The sequence below is a fragment of the Limulus polyphemus genome, unplaced genomic scaffold (genome assembly GCF_000517525.1).
Source record: "Limulus polyphemus unplaced genomic scaffold, Limulus_polyphemus-2.1.2 Scaffold3218, whole genome shotgun sequence".
Taxonomy (NCBI): Eukaryota; Metazoa; Arthropoda; class Merostomata; order Xiphosura; family Limulidae; genus Limulus; species Limulus polyphemus.
The window spans coordinates 91,318-103,885 of NW_013668828.1; the positions used below are offsets into that span (position 1 = coordinate 91,318).

Sequence of the window (12,568 nt, forward strand, 5' to 3'; positions counted from 1 at the left end):
TGAATATGACTGAGATTTTTCATTTTTTCTGAAAAGGTGGTGTCTATTTACTTGTGATCACAATTTCAACTGTTAACTTTTTCCCACCTTTCTCTTAATTTTATTGTTTTACTGTGAATTTTGTACCCACTACTAAACATGAAAGGCAATAAATCTCAGCAGTAGCCTATTAGATGTATCCATAGTAGGGAGTTTATGTAATGCCTCACTAGCTAGTGTTAAGTTTCATGTATGGGATCAATAACACAATGCTAGTGTAATTTTCAATGTTTTATTTTGGAGTAATTTTATTCAGGTAAACTGAAAATTTTATAATACCTAAATTTTAGTTACATTTGTTAAAAATATTTAAAAAATAAAAATTTACATAAAAATACCAGAGATCTAACACCTACTTCTAGGCCTTTTGCTCTCTGAAGCTGTGGCTTCAGTAACCCTACATTTTTATAAGTTGGTTATCCAAATATAATTCAGCAATTTAAACACAAAAAATGTACAAGTCACTAGAGCAGAATATTGCTAATATAATTTACCTGGCTTTTTAGATAAGCTACAAATAGGTTAAACAATTTCTTTCAATGCTCAGAGCACACAACCAATGAATTCCAATGACTATAGTTTTATAAGAAATTAAAAGGAGTCATACAATTTACATATACGTGAACCTGCTCTTTCTATTGATTATAAACATGCCCTTGACAACATAAAGATGACTGTATACTTGTCTCAAAAGAGAGAGAGAGATATGAAAAGGACTTCTCTGGTTGGTTAACAAATTTATTGATATCTCAGCAAATTGATAAGATAGGAGATTCAAATTTTATGTTACTGTTTGTCTCAAAATCTTATTATTGAAGACATAACATGTAATGGAAAGATTTTGTTTGTTTGTTTGTAATTAAGCACAAGGCTACATAATGGGCTATCTGTGCTCTGCCCACCACGGGTATCAAAACCCGGATTCTAGCATTGTAAGTCCACAGACATACTGCTGTGCCACTGGGGGGCTTAATGGAAAAAATTCAGAACACAGATGTGTCATGTGACATAGAGAAGTGAACACTGGGAATGTTTTTAAATATTTCCTTTTGAAATTAAGAAATTAAAACTCAGGTATTATAAAATTTGGGAAAGAAACTATGTCTTAATGTCAAGTTTATTGACTCACATTGATAAAATGTTGTTTAATTAAATTTTGAATATAACTCTTTTAGAGTTCACGACATGTGCACTTTCTTTGTTTTGTTGAATTTCGTGCAAAGCTACTCAAGTACTATGTGCACTAGCCATCCATAATTCTGAAATGACAGAGTATAGGGAAAGCAACTCATAAGAACTCCCTACTGTCAACTCTTGGGCTATTATTTATTAACAAAAAGTGGGACTGACTGTCACATTATAATGCCCCCATGGCTGAAAGGGTGAGTATGTTTGGTGATGAGATTCGAAACCATGACTCATAGATTGCAAGTCAAGTATCCTAATCATCATGCCATAACAGACCCAGGTGCATTTTGCCCATGTTGTATGAAAAGAGTTAAAAGTTTATGATGTTTTTTAAACTTATAAAGTTTATTGATTATGGAATTATCAAAAAAATCTGAAATGTCTGTATTTATAGATCTTTTTATATTAAAATGATCTTTAGTATTCTTATAAAACTCCAATTTAAAACTCATGAATTATTTTAATCTTTGCATGTAGTATCATCACAAGTTTTTTGCCAAAAAATAAACCTTTTACTATCTTTGTTTTTCTAGGAATGGCACAAATGTATTTTCACAGAATTATATATATATATTGTGTTTTACATACCGTAACAAGTCTTCACTAGTTTTATCGCATGAAATCTAAGGACAATTATTTTAACAAAGAATTAGTTTTTTACCTTTAGTAGAGTAACCTGAAGAAAATTTGTAAGGAGAAACTCATGGAATGGTATTAATCATGTTTTCAGCTTGTTCATACTATGTTGAATATATGATATGTTTTCATGGAGAACAATTTAATATTAAAAAAAAGTAACTAAATCCTAAACTGTTATACTTGAAGATGCCTATTGTATTAAACAAAGGGTAGTTTAAAAACTCCCTAAACGAGCTGGAAATAGGAAGATCGGTGTAGTGTATATAATTAATTAGATGAATGTAATAGATTAAAGTTTGGTTTGTTTTGAAGTTGGCGTAAAGCTACACGAGGGCTATCTGTGTTAACCGTTCCTAATTTAGCAGTAAAAGACTAGAGGGACGGTAGCTAGTCATCACCACCCACCGACAACTCTTGGGCTACTCTTTTACCAACGAATAGTGGGATTGACCATCACATTATAATATCCCCACGGCTGAATGGGCGAGCTATCTATGCTCTTCTGCCGGGGGGTACTGAACAAAAAACATTATGGGGAACCAAAAGATGGAAGTAAAATACTATTTTTTTAAATTTTGTTTAAAATCCATGGCAAATTGATTATAATAAACATATAAAAGTATTAACTGTCAAACATGATGTTTGGTAACATTTGCTAAAAAAGCCTACTTGACTTTCTAACTTTGGTGCAACATTGTAAATTTTGATTCTTACCCAATCCTTAAATAAACTACTCACCAATCAATTCCTGCCACACTTCAGCATTATTTCCACGAGCTGACACTTGAGTTTCCCATGTTTCAGGTACTGGTAGTTTCATCCTTACTCCTGCTCGTTCTTCTTCCCATACACCAGGAAGTCCACTTCTTCTAAACAGTTCTGGCTCCTCAGGATATCTAAAAGTGTATAATTTTTTTTATTAACAATCAAATTAATATAAAACAAAGATATTTGTTAGCAATTACTGGATACTTTTAGCACTTAAAACCAAGCCACAGACTTCAAGTATGGTTCAACTTTTATTGTTTATTGACCTGAGATACTACAGGTTGGGTTATATTTACCTGTAACATAAATGAATTAATGAATAAACTTAGCTATATGATAAATAGTGAACAAAGCAGTGTATACATTAATTGTAGAAACAGAAGTTGTTATTGATTGTTCTAGAAGACAATGTTTTAAGCTCTAAATTGAGTCAATTTTAAGCTCTATACTGAGTCCAACTTCAGGTCCTGATGTTTTAAAATAATCAACACATAAAAACTCCTTATCATACAGTATACAAAGTTTAATTCAGTATAACTATGTGAACAAACTTCAGCTGTCATGTATTATCTATGCTGTAAAACACTGGCTTCTTGTTCTTAAATATAGTAAAGATGCACATATAACAAAATATAAAAATGTACAGTAAAAAATAATAACCTAGATTACAATATGATTCTCTAAAATCTTGAATGACAACAGAAAAATTACTGTATAAAAAAAACATCAGATACGGTTTTAGTATCACATCAAATCATACTATAAACAAAAACTATCAAACAATTTATTGACTTTTTTAATAAAACTCACAATTCCTTTTTTCTTATAAAAACACAAAAATATAAACATCTATGTTGTTTGTGTGATACCTGTAATTATATTTTTAATATTCGTGACCTTAGAATTAAATTTTTGTAAAGAAATTATGTACGACACGTAATGTGCATCGTTCTTAACAGTGAATAATTCACACTGACTTTCGGAGAACTAAGTATATTATTGTGTGCTTTCAATGATTATTTAAAACTGTATAATAAAGTAATTAAATGTAATATTTTGTGTAGTAATCAAAATCTAACAGATATATATTTTGTAATGTGATTTGCATTATTCAGGATTTTTACTGTAGCAGTGTTTCAGCACTAGGTGGCTTCTGTTTATCTTTATTTTAATATGTATGGCTATTTCTGTATATCCCTGGAAATTGAAGAGTTTCATGTAAAATTCTCTTTACAAGTTATACATACACACACATTGTTAATATACACTTTGTGTAATTAAGATGGCTTAAAATCTATACTATATGATCAATACTTTTACAGGTTTTATTAGTTGTTATTTCTTTATGAATTATAAATTTTCCCATCCTAGAATTTTGTAGCAGAGTTTCAAATAACTCTCTCAGTTCATGCACACACTAGCACACCTTAATAATTACACCTAAGCCTAGAAAATATTTACAAGTTCCAAAATTTTAAGATGAAGGCTCTCTTCTCGGAGAACATCATCCAATACAAGTTAAATAATTTTAAAAAATGTTTCTGTTTTACATGTAATCTAACTAAAACTGAAAAAAAAAATGTATTTAGATAAAACATATTTTTCTATATTTACATTCAGAAATAAATGGCTTAATTTCAGTCCTTGTTTTCCCTTTGTTTTTAAAATTCACTATTTAAAAAATAAGTAATTAAGGTATACTTCTTGCCAAGTAAACACATCACATGGTTCACAGGTTGGGTAATATGCAAGAGCCGAATGAGTTGTTTCAAAGTAAAGCTGCATCGCGTTACTTTCTTCTCAGTTTCCATCTCGTTGCTTTCAGTGTAGGTTTGTGCTTTATTCTGAATTTTAAAAAAATACAGTTTTGCTAAAAAAATCTACAAAGATTGCAAAATCAACTAATCATTAGGCTACATCACTGTATCTTATTAACAGTTATATTAACCTTTAAGTATCAGTTTTTTGCGGAACCTTAGATTTAACTGGGTGATTCAGTAAGAGTAAGTGAGGAAAAAAAAATCATCAGGCTCTTTTCTTCTGTAATAGTTGTTAATGTTAGGGCTTAGTTAGTGAATTATATTTAATTTTTCTTCTGCAAGTGTTCTTTTTGATCATGCACGGGAAAATAAACACACTTGTGAAAAAAGTCACTTTTAAGAAAGACTTTCTGTTTGGTGTTCCTTAACAGAAACGTATGAAAAACATTAGAGGTGGCTTAAGTCATGGTTATCCTGTTATGAATTTATTACTTTAAAAACATTTATTGGTGTATGTTGAATCCTAAATAATGTACTGGAATTTTTGTAAATAAACATTTCTGAGTTTTGACATAAAAGTTTCAGACTTGTCAATAAATAAAAGTCGTTTGAATCAACAAAAATACCTCGTCTTGGTTGTTACTGTAAAAAAACAAAATTTATACTTTAAACATTTTATGAAATGTAATATAATGTTTGTTACTACCTATACTTTATTTTGATGAAGTGTGCCTATACACATTTTCATCTATAATGTTTTGTTCATTACATATAATAGTGTAGCCTAGAAGTTGTATACAGTATTACAGCATTTGAAATTGACATGTATAAGAAAACATTTTCTTGGGTCCTATAAAAATCCTCATTAACAAGGATTATTGGTGAAAATAACCAGAACTAAGCCTTATTTTCACACATTGATTATCATTCATGAGAGTTAACAGTAATTCCTACACAACTGTGAATGCACAGAAACTTAACATTTTCATAAGTTACTGTTAAGAACTATTCATCAGATTTAAAGTGCAATCTTTTCATTTGATGATTTTGGTTGAAAACAATGCACTTTTAACAACTGATTTCATCTTCTAAGAAGGATAAGTTCATCAACCCACCTTGATCACACAATGACCTAAGGCTCACATATACTTACATTATGTACGTATTTATAAAAGCTAAATGTAGCAGCAAAACAAAAAACAAAAACTAATCTTTTATGAGATTATCTTAATAACATTTCAAATGTGTTTCACTACAAAAAACATCTACTCAAATATAACAAGTTATGTAGTGTTCAAATAACCAATCTAAACTCAAACAAAAGAGAGAGAAAAAAACCTTTCTTAAGGACTTTTAACTGACCCATTTGATTAAAAAAACAAAATTGCTGCTTAAATATAGCAAAACACAAAATGACAAGTGTAAATATTTAACTACAACTGATAATTTAATTCATACTATAAAAAACATCACTAGTTAATTAAACCTATTGTTTTCAAGGTAGATTAACTTTATAATACATTCAGTAACTGTAACAAACTGTGATGAGTTCAGTGGATTACCTAGCAGAATCAGATGAAAGAATTGTATGCAATATGTTAAAAAAATAATGAAGAAACTTTTATGTTGCTAATAAGTGGAATAATATTACATTATTTTTTTTCCAGATCATACCACATCTACCAATTATGATAAAAGATTATAAATTCATTCTCACATCAAATTCTGATAATTCAAAAACAAACAAATACTCACTTCCTGAGATTCAACAGGTTCCCTTTTACTCTTTATGCCTTTATTATAGGCATTTGGAAATGTTGTAGCAAGTTTCTTTTTTCTATTTTTGCCTCGATTATATTTTGCTAAGAAAATAAAGTAAGAACAGGAAAATCAGCCATATACATATATATCTATATATACTCTATTTTTTGTCTACTATCCAAACCATAGCATTTACACTCTTAAAGTTGGAATGCAACATAAAATATGTTTAATAATATCTAACACATAACAAATATCTTTTCCTACTTGTAAACACAAAAACAAAGAATAAAGTTTCTAAAACTACATCAATTTTAAAATTTCATGGAATTATTATGTTCTATCACTATAAACTTGTGTAAGTGTTAGTAACATAAATCATTTAATGATTACTAGAATGGTTCTTTTATAAGTACTATCTGTTGTTCATTAATACTAATACACATATTTAAGACAATACTGGAATTCTTTGTTGTCTTTCAGAATTTGGAATTCTAATAGCAAAGTTAATTTTAAACAGTACCACATCTATTAATTCAAAATGTGCTGAGCTTTTCAACCAAAAAAATTATTCACTAAAGAATAAATGAATTATTTAAAAGACTGGTGCATGCAGAAGAAAAGAAACTTTTTATTAGTCAGTTCTTTCCACTTCTGAGAAAACTATTTTTAATGTTAATAAATTGCTCCTTAGACTAATTAGATTCTTACAAACATTTCTTCTTTAGATGATAGGATATTTGCACAAAAATACACATTTGTACTTGAAAATAAGCTGTAGTTAGGCATGTCTACATAGCATTAACGAAAACTGTAATATTTTGTCAGAAATGCTACTGTTAGATCTTCACAGAAAGTTATTCAGGTGAAAGCAAACTCTGTCTCATCTTATTTTCAGAAAAGATGTTTTAACTTACATATTTTTGTGTGTCCTGAGCAATAGTATTACTGTAGTCAGAGAAAATCAAAAGTTATTATTCACTATTTTGAGTCATATCTGTTACCATGGAGGAAAAAAATATTAAAAATGTAAGTTTCAATTACATGGAATAATCAAATAATGGACATGTTCATTGAATTATTTATCTTAACATTCTTTTAAAAAAAAAGACATTCCTAATTATTGGTGTGTACAGCAGAAAAAGAAATATGAAAGTTAACAGTTTCTTACACTGAAAACGTATTTCCGAGAGGTATTTACCTCCCTCACCCAAAGCTATCTCGATCCTGGACTGTCCTCTAAGCATTGCTAAAATTTTTTCCTAACAGTACACCAGTCTTTTATACCTCATCAGTTTCGCACCATTTCAAATTATGTGACTACCCTCCACCAATCATGTTGCACCCTCTATACTAGCACAGTTTACTCTAGTATAGTAGCTCCCTCTACTATACTAGAGTAATCCTCACTTTCGAAAACTGGCAGGTACAAACCAGAAACACTGGCATATCAGTGGGGATGAATGGCAGGTGAGTAGAGGTAAGTACCTATTGGAAATACATTTGCACTGTAAGAAAATGTTAACTTCCAAAATGATCTTACCTTCACTCACCCAAAGCTAGGGCCAGTAAAGATGTATCAATATTCAATCATGTGGAAAGCAACTGCACTGAAAGAATATGAAAAAAAAAGCACACCTGTGGGGTATAGCACTACTTCGGGAACAGGTATGCTCTTTACTCAGCAATTAACACAGAAATAAAAAGAGGGTGGAACTGAATTGGCAGGCACCAGTGCATTCAGAAAAGATATGTACAGCACCAAGTCAGTGGAAAAGTGTTATATAACCATGACTTGAAACAGCATGGCATTAACAAACATGGAAAGCCTAGTATGGAAGCAACAATGGGCTTGTATAAGCATGTGCCAAGGGTAGTGCCTTGGTTTACATCAGAGTATGTCAAGTGCAATCCATCTGGGCAAAATATTCAGTGGATATGCCTTGTATAAGACATTGAGATCAACAAGTGCAATCCTACCAGGCAAAAAAACATCCAGGGGAATGTCTTGGATACATAGGATGAAGAAAAAAAAATGTTTGTAGTCTCATGGAGAGTGAGTTAAAACATACGTCTGTACACTAGAATGCCAATCGAGAAAGTGAAGATTACTCTAGAATAGTAGAGAGAGCTAGCTGCATCAGTACAGAGGGCATAGTATGATTGGTGGAGGATAGTCACATAATCAGCATAGGTTCTGAAAAGATACAAAACTGATGGGGTATAAACAACTAATGTGCTGTTTAGCAAAAAAAATGTTAGCAATTCTTAGAGGGCATTCCAGGATCGAGATAGCTTTAACTGATAGTAAGCAAGACAGTTTAGGAATATAAAAATTTTGGAATTCTTACCAAGTTGATACTGATCAAATTCTTGAAACTTTGCTTTCATGGCCTTTCTCAAACATGCTGGTAAAGATCCCAAGTTTATTCCTTCATCTTTCAAACTCTAAAAAAAATCAATAAATCATAGAAGTCACGAAATGTTATTTGTCAAGCTAAATAAATTGCTGTAATATAAAATTATTTACCTTTTAGTCAGTTTCATTTGGTGACTGACATAAATATGTTTCTTATTTATGGATTTTATTCTTGACAACATGATATCCTAGGGAGAAGTAATTGTTCATATCTAAATGTCACTGGATCTATAAAAACAACAAATTTTTTAAAGACAAACTGTTAACCCTCACACTGCGACTGGGACAAATGTTTCCCCATTGTCATTCAAAATTGCCATGCATGATGTATGGTAGTAAAATGAGTTGGAAAGTATTTATTGACATTCCACCTAATGTTGATATATGGTTTCCCTCAATGTTTTCCACTCAGCCTTTCAGTAACCAACAAGATGCCTAAGCAGAATGTATAACAACTGCATGCCAACCATGCCCACATCGCTAAAGCGGCAAGTAATAACCCTAATTATTATGTAAATATATTTAATGTGCTTGACTCAGATAGCTTATAAGATAGTAAAAGTGAGTCAAGTGGTGTTCAAATGTGTGATGATGAAGACAAGAGGATGCTAGCTCTCCATCTAGTGATGATAGTCAAGGTGATAAATCTGGACCGAGCAGGATGAAGATGAAGACATGCATTGATAATGGGAAACATACATTTGTTCCAGTCACAGTGTGAGGGAGTGGGAGCACTGGGAAGTATAAAGTCCCAGCTGCAGTGAATGGGTTAAATACAGTGACTGTTTTTAAATGTTTTTTTATTGGGAAAATGTGTACCAACACTTTAAAAATCTATCTAAAAAAGTATGATAAGTTTCATAAGACATTTTTACTGAAAGCAATCCAAGATATAGCTTACCAAGTACAGCTCAGCAACTTCAATCCAGTCTGAAGGAAGCCTGACAGATGAACTGAAGTACTTCTTTAGAAAAGGCCTACAACTCTCTATGTATGCAGCATATGTTAATAAGAAGTTTGCAGTAGTACGAATGTTGAGTTCCTGTCGGGTATACAACGCTACCTACAACAATCGTGGTCAGTTACCTTTTGAAAAATTGCAATAATCAAAGGATAACACAAAAAATATTTTGATATCAGCTGAATTTTTGAAAACAAAGGAGGACACATGCTCAAACTTCTTTACTTTTCCAAAAGCAAGCTGATTAGTAAACATCATTAAAGCACAAAACATTACAAGTAGGATTTACATTAAGCAGTATTTTGTAAAATCTGAAATATAAAAATAAGTTTCCAAAACAAATGTAACAATGAATAATATTGACTGGAGATATTTCCAATAATAACAACAAATTATCTGTTCATTACTGTTGATGATGGAACTTTGTCAAACTAATACTTAAGTATGTAAATTTTCTGAAGATTTTATTTATCAAAAACATTTAGAAACAAAAAATGTTAGAGAACTTTGATTAATTAAACATAAAATATGAAAATTATAATAAGTAATTCAAACTACAATATGTCAGCTGGGTGTTCCAAGATAACTGACAAAGAGAGGGGACTTTAATTAGACTACTGTTCCAGCATTCACTCAACAACAATAGTAAGACCAGTTTGAAATATTTCAGGATATATTTGTTCATTGAAAATCTTGTTAAAATATGCAAAGTTATGACTATTGGTATTAAATTTTGTATGCTCTTTTTTTATTTAAAGTATATAACATTTTACAATAATGTTCTTCTTTTGGTTTATGAATTCACTTGTCTCATTTGGTTATAACTGCTAGATGAATTAAATCTAAAAGTTACATTTTCTTTCTTACCTTTAAAATGAATTCAGGGTCAAAAGAAGCCACAGCTGCAGTCTGAGACATAAGAACTTTTCTAGTTGTATCTGTAGATGTTCTAAAGTTTGGATTGTGGATAAGAGAGGTGCTCACAGTAGTTAGAAGTTTTACCTGTGCAAAGAAATTCTCCTATATTTGTTACCGCCTTTGACATTTTATTTTCATCGGTTTTCACTATTATTACTTAGTTTAACAAGTTATCATTATTCTGCATGCATAATAATGTAATAATTTGAAGAAAAAATCTAACACACAGTTACCTGATCTCCATAACAACTAGAAATTCAAGGGCCTAGAATGTAGACTTGGCAGATGTAGTGATTTGTGGTGGTGGAATAAGAGATACAAGGTTAGGTGTGAAATTGAAGCAAAAATTTAAAAAAAACTTTATGTGTTTACGAAAACAGAAGAATGGCTATTAACGTTGAGTTGAAAAGTAAAATAAACTGTACTGAAAGATGAAGAAAGATAAATCATGTGATCCACAAAAGTTATGGATAAAAAGTTTAAACATGGATGAAATTTGAACAGTAAGTCTTGACACCTTCAAGACAGAATTAACTCTGCACATGAAACAATACATAACTTCCATGGTTGGACCCACTAAAAAAAAAGCAACACCTCAAAATGAATTTAGCACATGACCTCAACTGGATTTAGTATGTTCCAAATCAGAGTTTAAGAGAAATTAAAACATTTTACAGAGATGAAATACACCGATCATAGGAGAGTTAGGTATGTAGTATTTGCATCAAATAACAAAAACAATTCAATATTAAAATTGCCTAAGGGTTTAGATTGTAAGCCTCTTATTTATATTTTAAAGCATAGTCTCTTGCTATAAATTTAAAGGAGAAATCAAAACCATAAAAATAATTTTCTGCTTAGTGACTATGATTAGCCATTTTAAAAAAGATTTCTAGTCAAGTGTAGTTCAGATTACTTTGCAATTCTGTGATACTAAAAAACAATGTTATTATACAACACAATTACTTTTAAAAACTTAATGCAATGTCGTGTAAAGAAGGGAACAGTGGTGAAAAGTCAAGAAAGAAAATATTGTATTTTATATTAACCTTTACATTTAGTTAAAAAACAATAACACATGAAATGTCATTTGAAAAACATTCAAGTTTGACACAAACAAACAAATCCAAGAGACAAATTATACTATCTAAAGGAAGTACATATTATCAATATTATATTTTATGTGACATACCACATTAGAGTTATATTTACAGTAATATGAGGTATCGTCACTACAGTTATATGGGGCATTATTATCATTATTACAGTTACACGTGGTGTCATCATTATATTTAAACATAGTATGATCATTATAATTATATGTAGTTTCATTAGTACAATAGTTTCTTATGCCAAGTATCTAGGCCAAGAATGGCCTAGTAGTTAGTATGCCAGACTGTGAATCTGAGGGTTCATGGTTTGCATGCTTGGGCTGTGTTTGTGTTATAAGAATGACAGTCAAATTACACTATTTAATTAAAGTAGCCTAAAAGAGTTGGTGGTTTTTTGTTACTGACTATAGCTGTTTTTACTCTATAGTTCCATTAATGGATATCTTAGCATATAGTATGCCCACAATTTTCCTTTCAATGCTGTAAACTAAATTTGTGTAAGTTCTTGGGACATTCATGTTTTGATCCCACATGTTGATTAACTATAATTTATTGCTGTGATCCTAACATTTTTGTCAATGTTTCAATGTAAACATATTCACAATAGAAAGAAAAGAGTAGCTGCAAGCTACAATATAAATTGACGGGTAATGACAGGAGACTTAGAAGATTATAGAAGATCAAGAAAGTTGATGAAACAGGAAATTACAACATCAAAAAGGATGTATGAGAAAAAGTTGGCTGAAAATGTAAAAATTAACAGTAAGGATTTCTTTAAATACATTAAGGGGAAACAAAATGTTAGGATAGAGATAGGGCCCTTGAGGGATGATAAAGGAAGGCTAGAATCTGATGATTGTGAGATGGCTGGGTTATTAAATTTTACTTTTTCTTCGGCTTTTACTAATAAAGATTTAATCAATATTCCATATCTTGATCAGTTGATAAATGGAAAAACAAGATGACTGCATTAATTCTGAGCTGGTTAAGAAAAAATTGGGAA

General features: G+C 30.6%; 1 protein-coding gene across 1 annotated transcript in view; it reads right to left on the reverse strand.

Annotated features, from left to right (window-relative positions):
• The window catches only part of LOC106468913 (telomerase protein component 1-like), a 101,432-nt gene that overhangs the window by 81,539 nt on the left and 7,325 nt on the right, over positions 1–12,568 (reverse strand). Inside the window, exons 5-10 of the mRNA XM_022397317.1 lie at positions 10,403–10,537; positions 9,476–9,637; positions 8,507–8,603; positions 6,150–6,256; positions 4,336–4,478; positions 2,605–2,762 (exon numbers count right to left, since the gene is read on the reverse strand). Of these exons, the coding sequence (XP_022253025.1) occupies positions 2,605–2,762; positions 4,336–4,478; positions 6,150–6,256; positions 8,507–8,603; positions 9,476–9,637; positions 10,403–10,537 (802 nt within the window). The remainder of the gene's footprint in view (positions 1–2,604; positions 2,763–4,335; positions 4,479–6,149; positions 6,257–8,506; positions 8,604–9,475; positions 9,638–10,402; positions 10,538–12,568) is intronic.